Raw genomic sequence first — 25,222 nt, 5'->3', positions numbered from 1 at the left:
TGTCCGGCTTTTTGATGGGGCGTTGTATGTCCTGCAAGTGCATGTGCAAGTCCATATCATAAAGACGCGAATGGATCTTCGTCGACCAAGACTGGCAAGCAGCAGTACACTTCATGCGACACAGTACCATGAGATATTGTAGTCCCTTCTTTCAGGTATCACCGGGGTCTTTCCAAGCAAGAGCGGTCCAGGCGGGATGCGTCATGTGACCTCCTTACCCTGCGGGAAGGTGGACATTTTTGATCAGGGACGAGACCGGGAAAAGAGAAGGTGGAAGAGGGTACTCTCATTACACTTGAGTACAGTATTCTCGCGTTGGAAGTCGCTCTTGCTTAGGAGATGTTCCTTCGGTGAGGTGCAGTCGTGGTTGCGCCAGTTGAATGGCTAGAAGGCATCGGTAGCCGCACGACCACGACGTGGTATGCCATCGCGGTGTGTGGGGAAGAGTTGGATGCTAGTGGTTGTCAGTGTGAGTGCAAAAGGTTTCGAAGTGCAATGAGTTTGCATACCTAAACTGGCTGGTGCGCGGCAAGGAGGGAATGTTGCCTTGGCATGTTTGTCATGTTTGTCTAGGACGATGGCGGTCATCAGACTCGTCACAAGGGCAGTGACGGTACCACGCTGTCAGCTGGGCCTGTGTTCCCGATGATCTCAATCGGAGAAGCGTTGGCAAGATCGCGTTCGGTGCAGCATTGTGAGGGTCGCGGTGGTGGTGGTGGGCGTCGGCGTAGCCCGTCGACTTTTATGGCAGCACAGCCATCGAAGCCAACGTCGGGAAATGGTTGGATCGTTGTCACATGAGGACACAGTTCATTGCCACTCAAGTGGGTGAAAGTACCAATACAGAGAAGGTCCCGGCGGTGGCGAGATTGACGATGCTGTCGATGTTGGGTGGAAGCGGATGAAGTTGTAGGTTGCGGAGAAGGAAGGCAGGAACGAGGGGCAGGCTCGCCGTCGCTAGCGCGCATTGATCCCACCTCAAAATCAACGACAAACCTTCATGTACTCCGCCTGGTGCACGGCCGCTTCTTGCTTCTTTCGAGGACTGGTGCTGCACACTTCTGTAAGCTTTCATCGAGTGCAGTCATGTCCAGGGAATGCTCCTCGGACTGTCGCGATGCGCCACTCTCCGCGGCGAACGCGCGGCTGCAGCGACTGCAGGTTGATGGGCTCGCTCCGCGTCGCCATCACATTCAATCGCTCAACTTCTCCTTTTCAGATCTCATAACTGAAGACGCGGCCTTCGGCATGATTTCGAAGGAAGTTCTTGTCGCAAAAACTCAGCGAGCACGTGCCGTCAAAGACACAATACCGTCCGAGTCATAAGCTACCGAGCGGCTGATGGATGGACTTGCTTTCTTTGTCTTGAGCTCTCTGATCCGACTGAAAGTCCAATAGAGATCGGGTTTCTTGGTTGCTCCATTTGGCATGCCTTGGTTGAGGCAGCACGACACAGCAAACGTCTACCTGGAGGTTAGTTGAGTCGGTATTGTCGTCTCCCGCTTACTATTCCAGGCGAAGCGAGCATGCTCGGTTGAGCGGCGCAGCTGTCAGGGTTGATCTTGGAAGAGTCTTTGCGTTTGCTGGAATAGTTTGTCGAGTGCAACATTTGGGAGTGCTTTGTCGGTTGAGACAAACACCTGGGCGGTAGTAGTCAAGTAGTGACGTGGAATCCTCGAACACTTATGGGTAAGCTGTCTTTCCCGGTCCCGCAAGCAATCTCGCTTTCCTTGCTCTTTCACATCCCCTTGAGGACTGTCTTTCAAACCCCATTCACCAAGTTCGTACCATTTGGAATGGTACGGCGGAAAGGATGCAGCAGGACAAGCCTAGAAAGAGATATATACAGTCGACAGTAGGAGTCTTGCACTTACATTTCGCTATATTAGACAGCTTCGAGGGGCTCTGGCTTACTTATACTTGGTTTAGTTGAGTTTATATACTTGGCTAGCAAGAAACAGCGCGATGCCGCCAAAGTTGATACGTAGTATCGCTACTAGTTTTGCCGCCTGCATGAACACTTCGGTCGCCCTCACGCTTTGGGCTTGGCGCTACAGTGATTTCCTCCTTAATCGCCCCTCCCCCGCCTTGGAGCGACCGCCGTGTGAACACGTGATTCACCCTTCGACCCACTCTATCCCAGTTGGGAGCCCTCTGCTCCGCGCCACAAACAAACTCCTAGCGCGTGGTACCCCCGTGAGAGTATTTCTGGGGCTCCATTTCGAACTCTCAAGGAAAGATTACCCCCCTCAACCACTTCGATTCACAACTGCAACCCACAAGATTCATTGTATACGACGACGACATCTCTACAATGAATTCCAGCGACCCCTCCGCTATGAACAACGACGGCTCAATCACCGAGGAAATCGACTACGATTTTTTTGCGAATTTCATGCAGGAGAACCCTACTTCATCGAGCTCTTCTATCGCGCCGGTAGCTTCAACACATCCTGGCTCCATCGAACAGGACGGCTTCAGGCAGAACGATCCCAGCGAGTTTTATCACGGCAACAACTGGCCAATCTACCCTTCTGAGAGCTCCGTAGACAACAGCAACTGGTCTAACTTCCAAGACAACATGTACACTTCTAGCGACAGCGTACCAGGACAGTCGGCCGCTGACTGGAACTTGCAAGGAGGTTACAGTCACCTAGAGGCTGGCCAACAGTATCAGCCAGAGAATAACGTAGCCTTCGGTAAGTCGATATGATATACACTCTGTCTCGCGCGCTCACACTGACTTCTTCTAGGCTCGCCCAGCAGCTTGGGAAACGACTTTACGTATCCCCCGACTGCTCCTAACCCAGTGCAAAACACTGGACGTCCAGTCTTAGCGCATGATCGTACACCAACGCCCACCTCGATCAGTGGGTCGGCGAATGCGCCATTCGGGAATCAGATCTCAACGCCGACCCCTGCGTCATCGAGCGGCCGTCCGCTTTTCATACGTCGGGACCCAGCGCTGGGCCATAGGCAAGTGCAAGACCTTGGAATCCCTCGGAACTATTCATCAGCGCCTGTTCATACATCACATACAAGCCGCTCATCCAGGATGCAAGGACCGCCGCCAGGCTATGCGCAGCCTCTGAGCACTGCATCATCGCCCTCTATCACGCCACCACCTCATCGTGGACCAGACTCTCGTCACGCACTCGCACATCTCGGAGGCCCTGTGCCAGAGCCGGGTCACGCGCCATTCACGCTCTACCCGTCAACAGCAGGCCACCCGTCATCAACGTTTCGTGGACCAATGACTCCACGCGGAGAAGTCGCCCGCCCGACCTCACGGTCGCAATATGCATCATGGTCCCCACAAGCACCAGGACCGCAACGTGCACCAGACTGGCAGTACGGAGAGCTGCGACATCCACCAGGCCCACAACGATTACCAGGGCCGCAACATGTACCTGAATCACGCAGTAGATCAGCGCCATCACTCACATCCGCGACTCCTGATACATCGGCGGCGCACCACCCGCCTGTCACCAACCATCGCGCACCCGTCACGCACCCCACAGTAGCGACCGGTGACGCATCTGTTCCCCAGCAGTCCGAGAACAAGGACGCTGGAACTGGCCAGCAAGCTGCTGACGGCGCTGACGGCGCGGGCGCTGCTAAACCTAGTACACCCAAGCATATCCTTGACAAAGAGAAGCAAGCCCGGGCCGCGATCAGGAAGTTGAAGGAAAAATTCAGTATCGATGGGCAGATGGGCGAGTCTATCACCATGGTTCGTACCAACACTGGAGTTGAGTTCAGTGGTACGATGTGGAAGGCGCCTGCCAACGATACGAGCATTCCTACAACAGAAGTGGAGATCAAGGCATGCGTCGATGCTCTTGACACGGCAATGCACAACGTCGTAAACATCCGGGAGAAGGCCGATGTCAAGTCATCGAACAATCGGTGGAACTCTAAGTCCAAGTACTATTTCCCGGAAGAATACAATGCAGCTGCTGGCCTGCTTGTGGTAAGTTTAAACCGAAGTGTATGCCTCTGCCATCACTAACGTAACATAGAAAGAGCTTATCAAAATCCACACCGACGGTTGGACCAAGCAGATCTTTGACTCGAACGAGCGTGAGCAATGTCAGCTTACCCAGTTCTACACGTTTGAAGATCGATTTGAAGGTCTTCGGGAACTGCTTCACGTAAGTACTTTGTCTTGATAATTACACAGCTTGATGCTAACCGTACACAGTACTCCAAGACGTCTTGTCAAGATATCATGAAGGGTTCCCGCTTCTATACCATCATCGCCAACCCGCGCAACCTGATCCATCGCACGGCGACCAACAAGACTGCCAACGTCAACAAAGGCAATCAGATCAAGGCAGGTAAGAAGGTGATGAAGCAAGAAAGCAGCACAACAACTTCTCCCGGCGGCGATGACAAAAACGACAAGGCAAAACAACAGGACAGCGAGGAGGGCTCCAACAGCGAAGAGTCCACAAAGGTCAAGAAGGCCTCGAGGGGCAAGAAGCGCGCTCGCGAAGAGACCTTCGTTGCGGAGGACCCGGCGGGCCAACCGCCTCGCAAGAAAGCGCCTGTGAAGAAGCGTAGCGGCGCATGATGGTTTGCTCCTTTGTCTTGCATATTACCGGCGCTTTATACCCAGGGTGGCGGAGTTAATTGCTTTCTGTTCTTCTTTTCAAAGCTCGGCGCAGTGTCAGCGATGACGTCGCAGCCCCGCTTACTTGTATTACATCTTCCATTTCTTTCCTATGAGCTTGTCGTTTCCTTCAAACCAAAAGCGCGTTGCTACACACAGCGCCTTTTCAAATTATGTAGCGGGCCTGTGTCGCAAGCAGTAACCGTGTTACTGTCTTCAACTTCAATGCCAAAAGTCATACCCTTCTCCACCTATCTTACCGCCGATCTTTACAGCTTTGAGAAGACTCACTGTGTTTCATCTGCCCAGGCATTAGCTCCGATGCTTCCGTACTAGATTAATGAGGTGCAGGTAGCCGACGATAGATTAATCAATCTTACAAAAGTTCCCCAGTAACGCCGAGACTGACCGATGAACCTCAACGACAACGCCTTGCCGTGGCGCAGTAGTTTTGTATGCCTCGCCCTGTGACTAGGCAGGACAGCGATCAATTGTGGAGTAGTCGTCGCACCCTCGCTGTCGCTTTAGCATCACACCAACAAACTCAAAGGCGCCTGAGGTAACATTGGGATCACTGTAATGTGGAGAACAGAAATGTGCTGAAGCAAGTTGATTACATGCACTGCATGTGTGCAAAAGTTATATATACAAAGAATCCTCAAAATTTCCAAAATCCACATCTACCACCTAGTCATCTCCAATGACCACGACACTCTCACCCGACTAAAGTATGGAGCGAGACGAAATAATCGTCTAGCAAGACTTGACAGCGGAAGCAGTGTACTTGCAGTTGCCGGAGGGACCCTTGGAGACGGACTTGGGCTCAGAGCCGGGCTTGGTACCCTTGAACTCCTCGCAGATGGTCTTGACGGAAGTAGCGCAGGTGCCGGAGATGGTAGCGGTACCACCGAAGTTGGGGTTGATACCGGCAAGGACCTTTCCGTTGTAGGCCTTGACGTTCTTGATGACGACGGAGCGGGCGACGCTGTTCTTGCAGTTACCGCAGGCACGGTAGAGCTTGCCGAAGTTCATGACGGCTGGGGGGTGTTAGTGGTGTTCAGAGGGTCGTAGTGTCGGGGATCTTACTGAAGCCGTCAATGGTGACCGTGCCCTTTCCGTTGTGCTGGATGACCTTGTCATCAGCGGCCTGGGCACCTCCGCCCTTGATCATGGCGTTTCCGTCACCCTTGAGGGAAAGCGCATCCTCGCAAACGTCGACCCACCAGACGTTCTCGATGGTGCAGGATCCTGGTTCAGATTAGTATCTATGACTCGTTGTTTGTACGGGAGGATGCTTACCCTCGCAGTGGACGCCCTCGATCTGGTCCTTTCCGATGATAGCGTTCTTGAGAGTTCCGCCGTTCTTGATGAGGAAGACAGCGTCTTTGTCACCGCCCTCGACCTGGCCAGTGCAGCTAGCACCACGGCCGTAGGTCTTCATGCCACCATCGAAGGTTCCGCTGACTTGCTGGGGAGCCTTGTACGTGACGGAGCCCTTGGAGGCGGGGATTGGGAGGGAGGCGCGCTTGGCGAAGGAGGAGAACTCGCTAGGAGTAACGGCGGCAGGGCCGGCAGCGGCGAAGCCAGTGATGGCAGCAACAATGGCGATGGAGAACTTCATGTTGACGGTTGAGTTGGTAGATCGAAACTGGAAAGTCGAAGAGGATGCTTTGAACAAAGTATGTATAAAGAATGTAAGTCTCTGAAAGAGGTAGCGAAAGTGGATGCTTCAAGCAAGAATAGACTGAATGAATGTGATGGTGGTGGTGATTCCTTTTTGCCGGTGGTCGCTGTGATACTTATACTCCCCCTCAACTCGTCTTCTGGGTGCCACACTGAGGCACTCCACATTCGTCCGAAGATGTGCCATGTGGAAGACAGGGTACTGTTCCTCTCCGGCGGTACTCATGAGCCCAGGCCCAGAGTGTCATGCGAATGTGAGTAGGATGGCCCAGAAGAAGAGGCTCGCAGGGTTCCGAGGACGTCAGGGCCGTGCTCTGGTGGGGCTTGGAGGTCGGAAACACGCTCAGGGCGGGATATCTCGATAGCACCCATGCCAGGCTCATTTGTGCTGTGGAGTTGGTAGAGAGTGAATTACCCAGTAAGCACCGTCTTGTCTTTCAGATACGACTTCCATCATTACCAGCGCGATAAGACACCGATTTGCATCTCAGAAAGGCGAGTTCTGAGAGACGAGTTGGGAGACATCGTGTTCTGGAACGCCACACGAACGCACACGACAATGGATTTACCACCAGAAGCCAGGAAGTCGTTACATGTCCGATCGACTAGTGCTGGATCCAGCCTGTCACACCGACGCCAACGCTCGCCAAAATGCCAAGCTTTGACATGAAACCGCTCAAATATCCACATCGTAACCACCTATCTGGAACGCCAAGGAGAACTGAAATTTCCGCTCGTTGTTCGAAAACGTCTGGCCAGTCAAGCATTTCTCCGGGAACATCATTGGGGTCCTGCCAAGACACATTTGCGATTCGTGTCACGGGGCGAGCCTTGCGCTAGAATCTGGCTAGAGTGTGAGATAGTTTCAATGACTTTCTTTTCGATATCTCCGCCAATCGCGACGCTTCCTGGAGGGCGTAAAACACCAGCTCGAGGCGCCTTGGCACGTCATGTCGCGCAAACAGGTGTCGTGCATGACGCCCAGGTGTCATTCCCAGGTGTATCTCTGTTCACCACGCTGATTAGGATCCCGCGTGTTCAAGAGTCGCTGACAGGAATTGCTTGCCAGGTTGATGCAGCCGGCTGACGCCAACCGCCCTGGAGGTTACCTGCGTTGCGACTCGAGACGACGTCCAAGGCTGGTCGTCAAACGATCGCTCAGCCCATCCACGGAATACACATGTTGTTGTAGTTAGTAGTACTGTGTCATGGCACGTCGATTACTGATCGACGTAGAGTCGTGAAGTCGTGGGTACTGCGCGTGTCGTGCCGTGTTTCGCTTGTCGCGATCGGGTAGTCGTCTTCCGATTGCACGACTGCCAATTTGCATCCGGCGTCGAGACGACCCTTGTTCGGTCCTTCGCGATCTCTAGATCTGTGTACCTATGCTTGGGAGATGCGAATTCGTGTTGTCCAAGACGGAGTAATATCGAAAGTGAGAATGTACTGCCCAGGTTTCATGTAGGGCCGCAGCAGCGGACCGCACAAGTGTGGCGTAACGATGTGGCTCAGGGATGTGGCGCGGGGTTTTGCGCGTCTCCACTTCCTCCCGATTGCGAAAGTCCCCGACACGGCACAAGCAACGATGATAGCCCGGTCCAGAATCATCCCATTTCAGTTCCTCACCGTACCGCAACAACATGCATTCACCCAGATAGCTCGATTGTACACGTCGTCAGCTAGAGGAAGCAATGCACAACTCGTCTTGACCGCTGCGATGATGCCCAAGCGCAGATTGGACACGAAAATTTTGCGAGACTGAAACAGTGTGACGAAAGATCTTCAATCGCACTTTTAGGAACACCAAAGTCATTTCACGCCCCTAAGATCCGAGTTCGTTGGTGCCGCAGCAGCCAATCACAGAAGGAGTAGATTTCGAATCGTCCATCTAGGCTGTCGGCATGCGTCCGCATAAGAACGCATTGAGCTTGATAGCGTGGATGTGCATGTTCTTCTAGACCGGAGAGGAGATAGCGGTGAGCTTATCACTTTCAGGCCACACCCCTCTCCCGATGCAATTTACAGAGGAACGGTCACTATCTTCGTAGATCAGGAGAGGACCCGATCGGTAGTTACGCGCCAGAGAAAGATCAATCCAGTTTAATTTCATCGCCATCCTGTGCTTGAGATGAGGATATGTCTTGATGATAGAGTAACCCCGACAGGTCGGATCGTTGTCCCCTATCATTTGTCCACAACATCGTACCTCCCAAACTTATCGCACTTCGCCGTCTTAACCTCCCATCCCTTCTCCACGAACCCCTTTATATACTGCTCCTGCCTCGCGTCCGCCGTGATCAAATCTCCAGTTGTCGTCTTCACTCCACTAACCCTCACTACCTGTACTTTCAATCCCTTCCTAAACACTCCCTTGCTAAATACCCCCCTCAACCGTTCAATCCGTCCAACAAAATCCTCCATCACCCCTTCCTCAACGACCTCCATATCACACCACCCTGGCAGCACAAGCCTCAGCACCTCCAAATTCATACACTTCCCCAACGCGACACAGACGTCCCTAACACTACTCTCATACTCCCACACATCAGGAACGTCGAAAGGTATCTGCTTAGCCAGTCTGACGTCCGCGCGCTTACTCACCGCCGGTCTAATTTTCTTCAATCGCTGCTGCACCGTGAATTGGACCGGTAATGGTAGTGTGATACACTTGATGTACTGCCACGCATACTTTTCTCTTGAAGTGAACATGAACGCACTTGTAAACATCCACGCACTCGCGACCATCCACCCATTCATACCGCTGAAGCGCCACTCGTTCTCTCTGTAGAAGTAAAACGTAGCTTCATGTCTTACCTGTCTGCTCACTCTCAGTAGATTCAAGTTCACGCCGCATCGCCGCATGTTGGCTTTAAGGTACTGCATGTTGCGATTGGCGGTCACGATTTGGTGCGAGGCGATGGGATTGTCTGTCTCGGGCCAGAGTTCGATGGGGAAGGGTAGAGCGAGTGCGGAGGCGTAGATCATGCAGCGGAGTTCAGGGGGGAGCTTCATGAGCCGGAATGGCTGGCTGGGCTGGCTGGAGGGAGGGCAGGGATGCGGATATTTTCGCTCGGCGTAGAGTTTGGGGTAGCGGGTGTAACGGCGGAGTTGGCGAGTCGTGTAAGGAGGTGGTAGCGTGTTGTTCGCAGACATCGTCTCGGTCGGATTTATGGTATGAGGGTGAGGTGCTCGCGAACGTTGGCGTAGTACAGGGCAAGAGAAGTGAGAGAGGATAGAAAACTTCATTAGGTATACGCGCTGGATCACAATGACACTTTGCTGTTTTACATGGCGCATGAGGCGTTCAGATGATTATTTGAGATTGCTTGACCGCTACCACATACATCAAACTATCTAAACTGGATGCCTATTCTCGTGTCTTCCACCACAATAGCATCAGTCCCAGTACTCACCAGTTATATCAGCTCCGTATAGGAAGCACGCGAGCTTTGTAATTACTCCGCGCAAAGAAGGGTGGTGGGGCGCGCTCAAGTCGTACCGGAACTTCTCAACGATGTTGCCGAAAGGGTCATCATCTTGGTAGGCGATAGTGGGTACGTAAGCCGCTATATCCGCCTCTTCCTGTTCGATGAAATGGCTGATCCAGTCTTCGATGTCCTCTTCCATCTCTTCAAGGTCCTCATCCGCCCTCTCGTACTTGATTGTAAACTTACTACCGTCACCCCGCTCATACTCGATGTCTTTGATAATACACTTGCCGTCCATGATGACGTCGGGACAGGCTTCGTCACTGCGATCTGGGTGTGAGTGCAGTATGTCGGCGAGAAAGACAAACATCTGCCGTTGAAGTCTGTACAGCTTTCCCGTCTTGTATTGAAGGGGCAGGCCGCCATTGAACTGCTCAACCCACAGCCGGGAGTTTATGGGGAGTTCCAGTGTTGCCATGATAATGTTGGTGATCGAAATCCGGAGACATGAAAAGTCCTCTCGCTCCGGCAGCTCAAAGCGCATCTTTAGAGTGGGTGGGATATCAGGGCGCTCATCCCACTTATCAGGGAAGAATAGTCCACTAGCCGCACACCAAGCCTGCATCGATGCGAAATCATCAAACGAAGCCTGCGCGCTACGTGACGTCATCTTTCCAATGACGTGTATGTGCTGCCACTGTTTGAGGGCAATTCTTCGGAACTGGCGATTGATCGAAAATAGCTCGGGTAGGCGGCGTGAGATTGTGCGGCTCTCAATGTTGTATGTAAGACAATGATGGTCGTTTGACTCCATAAGCATATCAAGGAGGTTCTGCTTGATCGAGGTCGAGTAAAGGAGGTTCGCAAGACGGAGCATCCGGCCAGGGAGGAATTGCATCCTTTTAAGTTGTCCGTTACTGTCCACATCGTATGGAATGATTGGAAGGACGTTATCATCGGGACTTTGATGGCTAGACCTTCTCAGGATGAACGTGGCTTGTAGACCGTCGGGTGTGGCCTGAATGCTGTGAAGCGACCGGGGTGCTCGTAGATAGGGGCTCATTTCCGGACTACGCTGAGGCGTCAACAGTGTGATCATCGCATTGAGATTGGACTCGTTGATGGGGTATGGGGTTGGAATGCCCCAGTGAGTATGCGAACGAAGGTGTCGTCCCGAAAACGCGAACGACACCTCAATCTTCGCGCGCTGTCGGTTGCCTTGGCTCGTGAGTATATCCTGATATCGCCAGATCATCACCATGATAGGTTTCAAGTCGATCCTATCATGGGTAGGCTGACATAGTCCCGGGCAAAGAGGCTCGAGATCGATGACGACTTTGCGCACATAATCGAGGTTGGAACCAAGACCCGTCACCCAGCTGCTCAGGAGTCCCAGCGTCGAAGCGTCAACGAACGCGTCCATTTGCGTAGAGAGCATGAAGGTGTTGTCCGAGAAAAGTATACTTCTGGCTTCGTCGTAAAACTGGCGGCAGGTACTAAGCAACTCAATGTCTGGAATCGCGCAAACCATGACCGGCCCCGGAATGACGGTCGATGGTACCAGTAAGATGTGGCCCTCCTGCTTGAAGACGTTCCGATGGATCTTGTTGCGGAGCTCTCCGGGAAGTTGAAGCAGAGGCGAGCCCGGCTGTGGAAGGAAGGGAATCGACATGGCTGACAGAAGCTCTTCGTCGACGGTATTGAATCTGGTACAAAGTGACTGTGGAAGTCGTGCAGTCTGGTGGCAGAAGGTAATCTGTATCTGACAAAAGGAGGGGTAAATTCGGTCTCGTGGGACGGCGAAAAGATTTCCCCAGTGGGCGGTACTGTACGCACGAGCGCGTTTGGGAGTTATTCATGGTCCCGCTGATACTTGCAGCGCCAACGAGGCCGTAACTCCGACCGGGGAAAGCCGATGTGTACGCCGGAGGACCACTATGCCCGTTCGCCGCCTTGTACAGGCTGTTTGCGACGTTCCTCGAGCCTTTGCTGATACTCGGTAGTACTGCAGACCTCATAGAGTCGATCGAGCCTTGCTACACCCGGGTTGTCGCTAACAGCGTCTACAGACTTTGCCGTACCGAAGACTCGAGAACCGACCTGGTCTGACCCCACATCCCGATCGTCAACGAACGACTTCTACGGCGACTCGTCCGTCTCCTCAACAACCTTACTGTATAAATGCTGATGCGAAACATATGTTTCTGTCCCATCGGGCGGTAGGTACTCCGGACAGATACCAAACGCGATAGCGCCTTTCTGGTCGAGGTACCGCTTGAGGCGCAGGGCCTGGCCCAAGACGCGGGCTTGCTTGATGCCGAACTCGTGCTCGATGCGCGACATATATTTTTGAACAAAGTCTTGGCTTTCAGGTGAGGCCATGGGCATGGCGGCGGCCTAGAGCATTGGTTGTTAGTAGCAAGAACATACCGCTGACGATGAATAGACGTACCACGTAGAGCGCCCATACAGTACTGTATCCTCCCGCGACGCGTACGATAGGAAGCCGGTCCTTTACAGATCCGTTCCCGAGGAGAGCTTTGACGAGCCCGTATGTGTTGCCTCGGAAGTTGCCATCGAGAGACTTGAGGGCTATGCGGTATGGGCTTGCTGGCGCAGCGGATGCCGTCCATGGTGCGCCTCGTCCCGACGTGCGCGGTTCGTCGTAATCGTCATCGGGTGGGGTCGTCGCTCTGCTCGGCGCAGAATCGGGAACATCATGCATGAACTGGGGCATGCTTGCTATGATATCGGACTGCAACTGGTACAACATGCGAGCGCTTTTTGCTAGCTGCTCGTGGTATCTGCTGCCAGCAAGCGTCGGTGGACTAGTTGCGAACCCTGCCAGGATGCAGTTCCGGATAATGTCGTGGAAGTAGATTCTGTTGTAGCGCACCCAGTTCCAAGTCTGAGCTGCTGTCGCGGTCGGGTAGACGTGGTAGAAGTTCTCAAAGATACGTTCACTCTTCTCGCAAAGTACGACGTCGTAATCCCAGTCTGCCCCCTGATCCTTGAAGATGTTGACAGCGATGTCTTCAAGTTCGAGTGCCGATTCTATAATTTCCGACAACGGGAAGGCTGACTGGTTAAGGATGCGAGCCCGTAGGTCGATGGTCTTGATGTGGAGGAAGAAGAATCGGTTTCTTGGGTCGTGTGTATCCAAATGCTTCATGACTTCGCTGTTCAGATCGTGGACATATTGAGGAAGGGGAATACCCTTTCCCATGCAGTTCATAGTGAGTAGGCCAACAGTGTGGAGGTACATGCGTTGTCCTGCGGGAGTAGAGAATTGCTCCATGCCTCTGAGTCTGATGAGAGATGCAGCGCCATCGACGTGGTTACTCCATCCAGCCAGAGAGGTGTCGTTGAACGTTGCTTCGAACATACTAAGCAGGTTGACAGCGGTGAGAGTGCTATCGGCCTTGACAGCTTCAGGCGAAGAGATTGCCTTGTTGGCCATCTTGATAGCCTCGAGATACCAGCGTGTCGCTTCGGCTTTCAGACGAGGGTCCATGTAGAGGTTGGCTACACCGGCGATGCCCAGCGCTGTCATTGTCGTAGAGACGAGCGGATGGAAGCCATGCGTGGATAGATGTTGCTGGTACTCTACTGACTGTATGGACGGCTGGTCCACTCCTGTGCAATAGTACGACATGAAGAAGCTGATGCCTTGATCGATGAGCGACGCTGTTATGGCGGTCCCCGGACATTGTTTCGCCATGATCTGGAGATAGGCCTCGCGCACATCTCTGATATCTCGCGCATCACGTGCGGCGATGGCTTTTGCATTCGATATCTTTGCTTTTGCCTGCACGTGTTTGGTCTCGTCGTGGAAAAAGGCGTCGACGGTTCGATCGTATCCCGGGCATTTGAAGTTGCGTTCGGCACACTTGATGCAACCCTCTGGCCGTTCATCGCACTACAATCTAGTCAGCGACTCGAGTCAAGAAGTCGGACGGACAGAGTTCCCGCTGCGAATGGGTGCTGTATCTGCGGATAGCCTCTCGCACAGGATACCGCGTTGGGAAGAAGCTAGTCGCGGGTTGCGGCGCCCAACGCGAACACCGCACACTGCATGCCCTTGTCGGAAAACCAAGCCAGGTTACATGATTACATATAAGAGAGCTGGACTTACCTTGATCTTTCTCTCGCGACACTTCTTGCACCCTGTTGACGGTCTCCCGCGATACACCATGCTGGACTAGTGTTATCGCATCCGGGTACGGTAGACGACGGTTTCAAACGATGAGCAGCCACAGCTGATATGAAGATTAGGTAGAAGTATTAAAAGTAATGTTGCCTGCGATGTACTGATGACGAAAGGATAGACGGCGACTTTTGCTCAGGTGAAATTGCGCTTGGCTGGTCACGATAGACGTCGACGCGTGTTTCTGACTGCAAACCAAGACGACCATTCCGACCGTACTGACGCATGTCGTGTTGTAACGGCCGAGTTTATGGCGGGACGTTGGCGTTCCGACGGACTCAATGACCAAGGCAACGGGTTTCTCAGCATGCAGAAGGGCGGTGATGAGACGGAACGCCTAGCGCTAGCGCGCACGTTTCCTGTCGCGCGTTACCCTGTCGAGGAAGCTGGACGATTGGCTCTTCGTCGTTCTTTCTGCATGTGGAGTTGATGCCGCCGGGTACTCGGCCGTAAACTTCAACTCGAAAATTGTGACACTGTGTCGTTGAATGGCCCAAGACATGCGAGGAACTGGTGTTTGGGTGTTCAGGGTGATGTCCGTGCAGATTTTAATTGCAGGGCAAACTCAACGAACACGAGTTCCTCGTGCGGCTAGTCTGGCGAGATCCGATCGGCGAGTGATGACACTGGACGATCGATGTGAGCAGTTCGTGAACAGATCGTGAACGACGTGATCTAGAACGTTCAAGGCAGATTGCACGTGTTTTGAGTTCGCTGGCTCAGATGGGACGGGAAGTTTGAAAACGTCCAAACTTTGTTTTAGGGCAGGCTATAGAGGTTTCGTTCGTGCCATGGAACCTTCCGGGGGATGGACTGAGATCCGGCGTACTCGGTGGACTAAAGCGGGCCGACTATGTTGTACGAAGTACGCTGAAGCCGCCCGTTCTCGGCCGTAAGCTTTAGCAATCGATGCTTTTGCTCAGTATATAGACGTATAACTGCTCTGTTTTTTCATCGAACCAATAAAACGGGGGCGTTGTGGCGGAGTGGTTATCGCGCAAGACTAGAAATCTTGTTCCTTCGGGAGCGTCAGTTCGAATCTGGCCAACGTCGATCTTTTTGGCCATTGCGTTGCCTTGACAGAGGACTTCGCTGAGTGGCAGCCATCTTTTTTGCTTGAGTCGAGTGGTCAGTCAGCTATACACGCCCAGGTTACATCAATCAAGCACAAGTGCAGTTAGTAGCTACGCCTTGAACGGCAAGGTAAGCTCTTATACAAAGCAATCAGGAAGAGTCTGTCCCTTCACAGGATGTCGGAGTGAAGAAGAACTCATCATGTGATGGCACTTACTGCAGGCAATGTCTAGAGTCGAGAGCGTGGATACTTCAAAGAACCGCTGGCAACTAATGCAACATCAATCTAGACACAGATGCATTGGTAATACCATCTGAGCACATGCTCACTGCACATAGCCAGAAACAATGACAAGAGAAACCGTGTTTCGGAACCTCCATCTTCCAGTATCGCACCCAACTGCTGGGTCAACTCGTAGGATCAAACCGTCATAAAACACATCACCACCATGCCCAGGTCAGGTGCCCTCTACCTCCGCATACCCATATCACACTCCGCTCTTCCCCTCAGTCTTGTCCATCACAAACCCCAGCATGGCAATACTTCTTGCAGCCGACCTCATACTTCCACTTTCCGGATTTGACGCCCAAGCCTTTTTGTATATAGTACGCGTACCGCGCATACTCTGCCGCATCCCCTCTTTCCTCATTTCCATCTCCATCTCGACGTTCCTTCTCCTTTCCTTCATCATCATCATCATCTTTGCCACCGTTGCTCTTGCTTCCGCTATCATCTTCCATAGACTTTCCCCAAACACCATTCCCACACTGATAAACACAAGTACAGTACTCGGATCCATCATCTTGCTTTACGCATAAGGAGCGATCACCGGTTTGGTCGGCGTACCAGGTGCCGAGTTTGGCGATGGGGATTTCTGGTGTGGTAGTGTTAGAATCGGATGTGGGTGTGGAAGTTGAGATCGACATACGATGGTGTTGCATGAGTTCCCAACCACAGTACTTTGTAGCATTTCCTTCTCTCCTCAAATTCGATGTTGATGGCGGCATCCATGTTGGCGATGAAACGACACTCCCAACGAGCATGGCGATCATCAACAGTATCATGCCGTAGCAGCGACTTCCCGAAGTTCGGTTTCCCGCCATGTTATTGACGCGCCAGCAGTGACGACGGCTATCTGTCGGCGGTATGTAGGTGGCGTATCTCCCTTCGAGGAATCTTGCAGGAGGAAGATCGGAATGTCAGGAAATTACAGTAATGTCGAATTACTTTTGACTTTGGCATCAACGCTCGTGGTACCGTACACGTGGCTAGCCGCAGACCGTGCCTCGAAGCTACAGCAGACGGAGTGTTTGTGCGTTGACGCGCTATGGCGTTGGTGATACAAACGTCATGTCAAATGTCACAATCAAAACAATCGCGATCGTCACACAAACACGGCAAAGACGGCGAATACCAAAGGTTATTTCGAGAAGATCGTGACCTCGTTGACAATTCGTAAGATAAGCAAAACGCCTCGCTATGCAGTATGGGTATCGAGTGTGAATAACAAACGCCGTAAGGAACTAGACCCAAGCCAAACTCCAGAGCGCAGGCATGTTGGGCCAGCGCTCTTGCCAGGTAGCGAGTATGTCGGGGACACGTTCGTCAAAACCAGATCGAGCAGCTCCGCCACCGGATTGCCACCCGCTATCGCCATGTTGTTCTCTCTCCTTGGCTGCGGCCTCATTCAGGCTGAGCGCAAGGTCGAGGATAGCTTTGCCGCCAACGAGAGCTTCTTCGTGGTTATCCCTGATGTCGACGTTGAAGACGTGGACAGGACGGTTGAGCTTTCCGCCCTTGTTGTGGAGATCTTCCAGCACAGCATCGAAGCAGCGCTCCTCGCACGTTATGACGACGTCGACGACACCAGATTCAGTACCCTGCGAGCCTTTGTCTTCAGCGTGGTCCAGACGAGGCTTGCCAGGCACCCAGTCTTGGAAGCGCTCAGGGTAGCCTTTGATGTTCAGGTTGCGACCGAGCATGTTAAGCAGGCCGTTGTGGGTGTAGAGCGCGGTGTTCTGACCGGCGAGCTCATCATGGATGGCGCGGTAGGTAGTGCTGTTGAAGTTGTAGACGTTGGGCTGCGTGATGGTCGGACCGGGCAGACGGACGAGAGAGCCAGTGCCAAAGCTAATGGTAGGGAGATGGGCTGAGGCAAGCTGAAGATGAGCTTCCATGGAGCTAGCCAAGTTAGCGATTTGATTGGCCTGCGGATCAGCGAATGACATACCGGTTCTGGTTACTCGCACACACAGTGCAGAACTTGAGCTTGAAGCTATCGTCGGGTACCATATTCTGCTCTGCGTGCGCGTCGCTGGCGCCGTCCATGCCCATGGAAGCGGGCTCAGCTGGCGGCGGCGGGGGTGGTGGAGGTGCCGCGGCGGCAGCCTGCTGCCTGGCGCGCAGTCGTGGGTCGGCAGGGGCGTCCATATTCGGCGGGGTCGGGTCGTGGTGCGGGAGGTGTGATGGGACGGCGTGGAAGGAGTGGTGGGACAGGTGCTGGCGCGTCTGCGGACAGCTCTGCAATTTCTTCACAAACGTTAGTTATGGTTCCACGCAATTATAGACAGCAATCATAACAAGGTTCACGGGAGATCAGAATTTTCAGCGTTAATTGTGAGTCCTCAACGACATCCGAGGTAATTCCTGCGAATTGCCTAGGACAGCTCCAATATGGGTTCATCATCTCAAGGGCAGGCACGGGGCACACGAAGGGAGGAACTTACAGTATTAAAGGTAGTTACTCAAGCTCATAGTCTCATGCATAGAGAGACGCGTATGAGTAAGTGGTAGAAGTGGTGGTGGTGGTGGGAGGCACAAGGCCTGTGAGGTTGAATCTTTGTCAAGCTCGAGCTCAGGCAGGTCATAGTCTGCTTAGCGGCTGACTAAGCTCGGCTGAAAGATTACGCGGGGCGCCGAACACCTGGGCACCTCGAAATGGAGGGGCTGGTCGCGATGCTTCATATCGAGAATCTTGGAACAGACTCTTACCTGTTCCTGAAGCGCTTGGACATAGCATATCTCGTATAGGGAGATCGCCTTCATTAAAAGCGATCGCGGTGACGTGATGCAATTGCGCAAGCATACTGTATACCCAAACGGGACGCCTAGGTAACCCGGCTCAAACGCACCTGTCACAGAGCGCCGTGGTCTGGGGAATGTGGTCGGGAGAGGACCATGGCATGGCGAAAGGAATGATATCCGAGTCGCCTATGATGTGTTTGCCCTCGTGACAGGACGCGGTGAAGACGGCCCAAGGAAGATGCTCGCGGGCCTGGCAGCGCATTCGACCAGCGGTGCGCGCGCAGTCCCCATGCAGCTAGGCGATGACCTGAAACGCCTACTAAGGTGAAAGTAGCCTAAGCATGCATTGATGGGGTTTGCAATCATGGAAAGGAAGAGCCGTCAGAACACACACCCCTCGTTGATGCCAGCAAGGCTGTCTCGAGGCCTCTTGACTCGCTGCTTCTGCTTGATATCGACAATCGCACAAATACATTTACATGCCCTGCCCACCGGCGGCGCTGTCAAGTATCCTGAAACACTTTGGCATCTAGCACTCCCCGCCGCCTGGTGCCAAAAATAGAGTTGGCCATCACCACCACGCGCGCGCTGGTCTACACAGCATCCAGAAGCCGCCAGAGGCCTCGCCATAGTCGCGTCGCCCCTTAGCCGCACTGTTGCCGTTCCCCTCCTGCACGGAACCCTCGAAGCCACCACGTTGGCCCTCGGGTGCGCACCTCATCAACCGTTCACTGGGCGAGTGTTAGCGCCAGGCCTGACCCCCACAACCCCCAGCGAGCGCTTCTCCAGCCGCTCTACAGTGGAAATATCTTCACGCCCGCCGCGCACCTCCCAATCGCCAGGCGCATCTGCACAGCCGACGTGCTGCTTCCAGAAGGCCTGAAGCGCGCCGCCGGGCCATTGGTCACTGTCGCCTCGAAACATCCGACACAAACATCGAGTCACTGCGCCATCTGCCGTCGCCAGTCCACGTCGCGCTGATTCGAACGCTGCTTGTGCGCCTTGTGCGCTGGCCACCTGGAGCCCGTCTCTGCTCCCGCGGCAGTTTCCCGAGTACTGCATACCGCATACCGCATACTGAATACTGAAGACCGTACTGCATTAGCTGCGTCGCATCCTACTCTGCCACCCGCACTGCCCTCGACCGCGCTTCAAAACGCCATATAGTTACCGCCGACGCCCGACCTGTCTGTTCACGCAATCTACCGCATGACAGACGCCAATTCCGCACCAGAGACGGCCGCCGACTCGCAGCGGCTGAAGAACATCACAGAAGGAGTGGCTGTCCGCGGATACCACAGCGAGCAAGACATGGCGGCCGATGTCTTATCACCACGGAGCGACCCGGGCGCATCGGCGCAAGTCGGGGTCAATCGCACCTCCCTCCCGCCGCTCGTCACTTCCCCGCCATCCAAGGCGAAGCTCGAGCGCGCCAGCTCCTACATGAACAAGCGACTCTCGACCTTCTCCAACACGTCCAACACACACCAGTCCGTCCGCTCCCGGCCGCAGTCGACTGCCTTCCCCATCTTCCACTCGAGTCTGCCCTACTCGCTCGTCCGCGACTTTGCCTACGACCCGCTGCACCCGCTCTTCTACGGCCCCCTCCCGGAACAACCCTCCGACATCTCGACACCGGCCAGCGAGCACAGCCGGAGACTCTCGGACCCGCCACCCGTGGCATGGCGAAGCGACCGAGGCGGTTGGTCCGCGGGGTCTTGGGACGAGAACGGCGAGCAGCTCCCACAAACAGCATACGACGGCGGCCCGCCCTACAGCGAGGACGACGACATCTCCAGTCCGGTAGTCACGAGCCACCATGGCGCGCGGCATAAGAAACACAAGTCCAACATTGTCAATTTCGACCACACTCGTGGGCGGAGAGGATACCCCGAAGAGCAGCGGCGGGGCTCAATACTGCCTATGAACGGCGAGAGCAGCCAGTTCGTCAGCGACGAGGCTGCAAATGGGCCCGGGGGTGAGTTGATCACATTTCCACCCGAGTCGTCGCGGCTCGGTGTGCCAGAAGGAGCTTCACGACGAGACTCGCACTTTGCAACCACTCTCCCACAACGGGCATACGCCGAGACCGACGCCGATGTCGAGGGCCCGCCATACGACTCAGACGACGACATGTCAGAGCCCGAGGACTACATCCACGATGACAACCGATTCTCGCGCGACTACCAGTTCACCATCGCATCGCCTGACGAGGAGATGCACGGCAAGGCCGTCGCCCTATTCGACTTCGCACGCGAGAACGACAACGAGCTACCGCTGGTAGAAGGACAGGTGATATTGGTATCATACAGACACGGCCAAGGTTGGCTCGTAGCCCAAGACCCAAAGACTGGCGAGAGCGGGCTTGTCCCCGAGGAATACGTCCGCCTGCTGCGCGACATTGAAGGCGGCTTGAATGGTCTAGTCGGCGCGGTACAACCCCAGCCCGAACTACTGCCACCCGAAGCCAACAACGGGCCTGAGAGTCTCCTCAGTCCGATCTCAGCTGGACCCGAAGCGAAGACGCCCACACAGGCTGATCACCCGCAAAACTACACACCCGTCATATCGACCTTCTCAACCAGCCACAAAGATCTGGAGAAGTATCCCACGGATAGGCTCGGAACGCCTACCACCACCGAAGGCGGCCCGTTCTCAAGAAGCAAAGACACTGGCGCTATGGAGGGTGTGGAGACAACACCCGAGCCGCAGTCTCAAGACCAGAAGCCATGAAGATCGTAAGGTCGCTTGCCTTACAATGGGCAAGCTCGAAAACAGATTCCATAGCGCTACAGCAAGGGGTGCTGGACCCAAGCATGAGCAAGCAGACGAACTTGCTCGCCACAGCAAAGCGAGTAGCCTCACCCTCACCGTAGCATGGCTTGGCTGGGTGCAAAAAGAAACAAGATGCTCAACGCGTTCACGACATTCGCTTCAACCCATGTCTTTACCCAGTTTCTTATTTCTTTACTCACGAACGCATTCTTCGGCATAGCGGATTCTCTTTCTTCTTCATGCGGAGCAGGGCGCCAAAATGGGATGGATGGATGGTGATGGACGGAACGGAGTACAACTGTCGTCACGGCAGCAGAGGAAAGAATGCAGGTACGATCGGAGCGTACCGGTCCATGCAGAAAGGAAAGGAAGGGAGCACCACGATTTTGAAGGTTGTTACATGTTGGACGGTCTGGGCTTACATGGTGTGGACATATCACTATCATTGTAGTTGTACATTTCTCTTTTCTATCTTGACGAAACGACACTTGGCTTGTGATTATTAGAAAAAGAAAGCAAGCCGAGTAATGACGGAGGAGAGAGTGTGAGATCTGGATTCTCACGATTGTTTAGCGGTGCGATGGAGCGAGAGGCGGTTTTATATATCAAACCGCCGTCTTCTGTAATACATGACTGTTTCGAGAAATTTCCTCTCTACCTGCATGATGTTGGTGTTGATGTTGAGTACTTGAGGCTCGATGTGTCACATGCTGGCAATGTATGAATTTAAGAATGGATAAACGAGAAGCCGCCACAAATATCTATCACGCTCTTCCGAAGGATGAACACCACCAAGTACTAAATGTATGTTTTGCGCTATCATTCTCCACGTATGTACATGCCGTTTCAAATCGAGAGAAATACACATTGATTAGAGATACACTTGAGTATTTTACTCAGTTGAATTATTGCATCTGGATTTGTAAAGAACAACACCAGGATCTCATATCGCAGAACACATCCCGATATGTACCTTGCAATAAGAAACGACTCACTAGAAACGAGCACTTTATCGACGAAGCAAGCGAAGCCTACCCCGATATCATGTCATGTCATTCAGGATATGATCCCAATACCTATACTATGCCCACACACCCTACCCCAACCACAACCCAAACGCCCAAACGCACACGCTTCCCAAACTCCGCTCTACCAGAACCACCCTAGTATCCCAAAAACAATGTGAAAGAAAGAAAGAATACTGTACAAAACTGCCACCCCAAGAACCGTCACACTCAAAGCGTAGGCGCCCTCTTCAACCCCCGACAATACCTAACATACAACGCATCAATAAAATGACTATGCCTAATCCCCGGCGGTCTCGCCAGCTTAAACGTCTCAATCGCATCCTCAACACTATACCCCAACCTCTCAATCAGATAGCTCACGAGAAAGAAGCCCGTGCGGTTGAACCCATAATGGCAATGCACGCCAATCAAGCCGGGCCGTCCTTCCGCACGTATCTTATCGACGAGATCGAAGAAATCGTTGACTTCGGCTGCTTGGGGCGGTTGCTTGGATACGGTGGGGAATTTGTGGTAGGGGATTCCGCCTTCTTCTAGGCCTTTGGGGTCGTACACGGGGTTGTCGTGGGAGATGTCAATTACGGCGCATAGTTTACCCTTCCACTGTCTTGTCAACACCTTGGGGGTGTGTTCTTCATCGACTTCTCTTAGCGTCTTCATGGCGCGGAAGACGCCTGCGATGGGTGCGGAGACGGGGGGCACGGCTTTCCATTTCGCGAGGTTCTTGACGTCCCATTTTCCCTCTGTGGAGAGGTAGGAGAGTTGCCAGGCCAAGGAGAGGCGCGGGTCGATGTAGTCGATGAAGAAGGTGTTTATTAGGCCGGCGATTATGCGCGAGGTGGAGGGCGCAAAGAGGAGGGAGTGCGCGGCTGGTTTGGGCATTATGGCGGTTTTGACGACGAGGCGGCGGGGGTGCGGGGAGGGCGTGTGGGTGGTGGGGGTTATGGGGGTTATGGTGGCGGAGAGGAGGGGGCCGTCGGTGGTGATTACGCTGCCTTCTGTTGTGTTCTCAGAGGTGGAAGAGACGCTGACGTCCGTGGTGGATATAGCGGTTGATTCGATGGTCTTGGTGTCGTCTTCTAGTTTTGGTAGGTCCTTGACATCAATACCGGAGTCTTGGTGCTCTGTACGTCCCGGGTTGTCGTTGTCAGGAAGGACTGCGGAAGGTACGAAGGGGGCTGCTGCAATGGGCAGGCTTGCCATCTCGCTTGGTGGTTGGATGGCGCTGACATCCCTTCCTAGAAACTCGACAATCTGCTTGACGTTTGACGCTGGCGTGACGGTGTCAGTCTCACCAGCGGCAAGGAACACCGGAATGTTCAGTCCTTTCCAGACCTCCTTCCCTGGGAGACCTCCCACCGGCGAGCCACTGGAGTAGTCAGGACACATTCCACGGGCCATCCTCAACCACACAGCACTTCGGCTCTGTTTGTTGAAGCGCAATTGTAGCTTCTTCGTTTCGTCGTCAGACTCCACTCCCGCCATGCGTAGGACGCTCTTGCTGTTGACACCTCCTCTTCTATCCCAACGTCTCATCAGATCGAAAAGAGCGGCAGGCATCAATGTGACAGAGCGTAGCTTCTTGACTTCTTCTTCAGTAGGAGGTTCAGCTTTGGGGCAGATGGCAATCAAGCCGCTGACATGCTGCGATAGAAGGTGTGCGTGTGGTGAAGTTGGGGAAGCCAGAAGCGCAGCAAGTGAGCATCCCATGCTGTGGCCAACAAGAACGACCGGCTGTCCATCGCTAACTCCACGATGTGCTTCGATAACGACGGCGAGAAGCTGCACTAGGGCTTCCGTAGTGTAGGCGCTCCATGTCTTTGGCTCAAAGCTTGACACACCGCATCCAGGGAGGTCAACGGCCAGACAAGGGGCAAGATTGGAAAGACTGATAAGGATGGGACTGAACTGAGCGATAGAGCCCCCGAGGCCATGGATGAACACCAATAATGGAACAGGACACGGATCCTTGGGGAGTTTGTCCTCTTGATGATGTGGGCGGTAAAAGGTCCGGAGCCTGGGGTAGACGAATCCAGTTGACGGGACAGTGTAGGAGCGAACGGTGGAGTACTTCTTCAACAGGCCTGGGTCTGTACCAGCGGCTTCATCTGCGGAGGATTAGTAAAACAAGGCTAGATGATCGCCAGCTAGGCCACGTGATGAATGACATCCATGTGTGTCGCTAGGCAGAAACTCACCAGCCGCGGTATCAGATACATGTTGGGTGTTGGCGGTTCCCTTGTTTCCCTTACTCCTATACCAGAGTACAGATCCAAACCCACACAAGGCTGTCAGTTGGAGCATGCCCACAAAGGTCAGAGTCAACCGGTCTCCGCTAACTACGAATGGGTTGAGAAGCCGGAGCAGACGGAGGGCGGATTGCTTTATACTGTGCCCATACCAGAGATTAAGGTCTGAAGCGGTCTGTGTCACTTGGTCGCTGGGTGAGGCAGCGAGGGGAGCCTGTGGAAGACGCAACGTGCCATTGCGGAACAAGCCAGGTCGCGAATGAGGCTCCATGTCCCTTTTCGTGCTGGAATGCTGAAAGTATATGCGACGGGGCGTTCGGGTTGCCGGCGTGCGGGACGGTGACGAGCACTGGGCGGCAGCCAATGGAATCAGATGGTGCCTCTCGTGCCCGGATCGCTGGAGAGAAAGAGCCGGTGCTGAGAGCGTGTCTTATTGGAAACCTTGCGCACGTTTGGCAACGGCGAATGCGCGGCTACGAAGGATATTCCTTAATCTGGGATCTGAAGGCGCGACCGATATCTGACGAGGATATCATCCTGACACAGCGATATGGAGAGATAAAGCGGCAGCGAGCGGTTTTGCTTTGTGCGATAGTGCTTTGCAACCCCCAACTCGGCAGGGAATGGCGTGGGAGTGTTTGCGATATGGAAATTGCTTAGTAGAGAGGTTTGTGATGGGCGCATGGGCGGTATGACGTTGGGTTGGGCTGCTGCCAGGCTTCGGAAGCGGCGTTTTCACGTCCATCGTGGGAACTTGGCAGGGATGCTGGAGCCTTCTCCAACGGCCTTCCCCTGACCATCATCACTGCGAACTCTATGGAGAACGATACTTAGTCCTCCCATCTCCCCGTCTCAACGAGACCTGCTGCCATTTTGCGCGTGCTTTTCTTGTGATCCGGATCTTCCGGTGCGACGCCAGCCCGATACACCAGCGACGTGTGCTCTTCGTCGTCAGTTCCCCCGGCCCAAGGCAGAATGCAGTACTGTACATGTACTGGGAACGACCCGGTACTCGGGTCAGATCGACTTACCTGGCCGTCGCGGTACGACATGACAGATGAATACAGTACATAGCCGACATGCAGCCTTGCGTGCTGCGACGACCATGCAAAGCGCCAGACTCGCAGGATGCATGCGAGAG

At 53.9% G+C, this 25,222-nt stretch overlaps 7 protein-coding genes and 1 non-coding gene across 8 annotated transcripts; 3 read left to right on the top strand and 5 right to left on the bottom strand.

Annotated features, from left to right (window-relative positions):
- Positions 1-2,314: 2,314 nt before the first annotated feature.
- On the top strand, positions 2,315-4,576 carry J4E78_001611 (uncharacterized protein; the record flags this gene model as incomplete). The annotated part of the gene is made up of 5 exons (XM_049362266.1): positions 2,315-2,699; positions 2,754-2,784; positions 3,424-3,973; positions 4,023-4,154; positions 4,205-4,576. 5 exons carry the CDS (start codon positions 2,315-2,317, stop codon positions 4,574-4,576), a joined length of 1,470 nt encoding a protein of 489 aa, XP_049227549.1.
- A 792-nt stretch (positions 4,577-5,368) lies between these two features.
- Positions 5,369-6,236, bottom strand: J4E78_001610 (uncharacterized protein; the record flags this gene model as incomplete). Its single annotated transcript, XM_049362265.1, has 3 exons — positions 5,369-5,652; positions 5,702-5,863; positions 5,915-6,236. 3 exons carry the CDS (start codon positions 6,234-6,236, stop codon positions 5,369-5,371), a joined length of 768 nt encoding a protein of 255 aa, XP_049227548.1.
- A 3,458-nt stretch (positions 6,237-9,694) lies between these two features.
- Positions 9,695-11,744, bottom strand: J4E78_001609 (uncharacterized protein; the record flags this gene model as incomplete). Its single annotated transcript, XM_049362264.1, has 3 exons — positions 9,695-11,432; positions 11,563-11,715; positions 11,740-11,744. 3 exons carry the CDS (start codon positions 11,742-11,744, stop codon positions 9,695-9,697), a joined length of 1,896 nt encoding a protein of 631 aa, XP_049227547.1.
- Positions 11,745-11,865: 121 nt separating this feature from the next.
- On the bottom strand, positions 11,866-13,921 carry J4E78_001608 (uncharacterized protein; the record flags this gene model as incomplete). Its single annotated transcript, XM_049362263.1, has 3 exons — positions 11,866-12,123; positions 12,179-13,645; positions 13,862-13,921. The coding sequence occupies 3 exons, from the start codon at positions 13,919-13,921 to the stop codon at positions 11,866-11,868; spliced, it is 1,785 nt and encodes a 594-aa protein (XP_049227546.1).
- Positions 13,922-14,905: 984 nt separating this feature from the next.
- Positions 14,906-14,986, top strand: J4E78_001607. The gene has a single exon. It is a non-coding gene; the product is annotated as a tRNA-Ser (tRNA).
- A 1,545-nt stretch (positions 14,987-16,531) lies between these two features.
- SSU72 (RNA polymerase II subunit A C-terminal domain phosphatase) lies at positions 16,532-17,438 on the bottom strand (the record flags this gene model as incomplete). The annotated part of the gene is made up of 2 exons (XM_049362262.1): positions 16,532-17,189; positions 17,239-17,438. 2 exons carry the CDS (start codon positions 17,436-17,438, stop codon positions 16,532-16,534), a joined length of 858 nt encoding a protein of 285 aa, XP_049227545.1.
- Positions 17,439-19,241: 1,803 nt separating this feature from the next.
- On the top strand, positions 19,242-20,765 carry J4E78_001605 (uncharacterized protein; the record flags this gene model as incomplete). The annotated part of the gene is made up of 1 exon (XM_049362261.1): positions 19,242-20,765. One exon carries the CDS (start codon positions 19,242-19,244, stop codon positions 20,763-20,765), a length of 1,524 nt encoding a protein of 507 aa, XP_049227544.1.
- A 1,277-nt stretch (positions 20,766-22,042) lies between these two features.
- Positions 22,043-24,352, bottom strand: J4E78_001604 (uncharacterized protein; the record flags this gene model as incomplete). Its single annotated transcript, XM_049362260.1, has 3 exons — positions 22,043-23,940; positions 24,031-24,086; positions 24,234-24,352. The coding sequence occupies 3 exons, from the start codon at positions 24,350-24,352 to the stop codon at positions 22,043-22,045; spliced, it is 2,073 nt and encodes a 690-aa protein (XP_049227543.1).
- Between the last annotated feature and the right edge of the window lie 870 nt (positions 24,353-25,222).

The sequence above is a fragment of the Alternaria triticimaculans genome (assembly GCF_023758025.1).
Source record: "Alternaria triticimaculans strain BMP 0046 chromosome Unknown scaffold_1, whole genome shotgun sequence".
In the NCBI taxonomy this organism is placed as follows: domain Eukaryota; kingdom Fungi; phylum Ascomycota; class Dothideomycetes; order Pleosporales; family Pleosporaceae; genus Alternaria; species Alternaria triticimaculans.
Note: the sequence above shows the minus strand (reverse complement) of the source record. Positions and strands in the feature narration are given on the sequence as shown.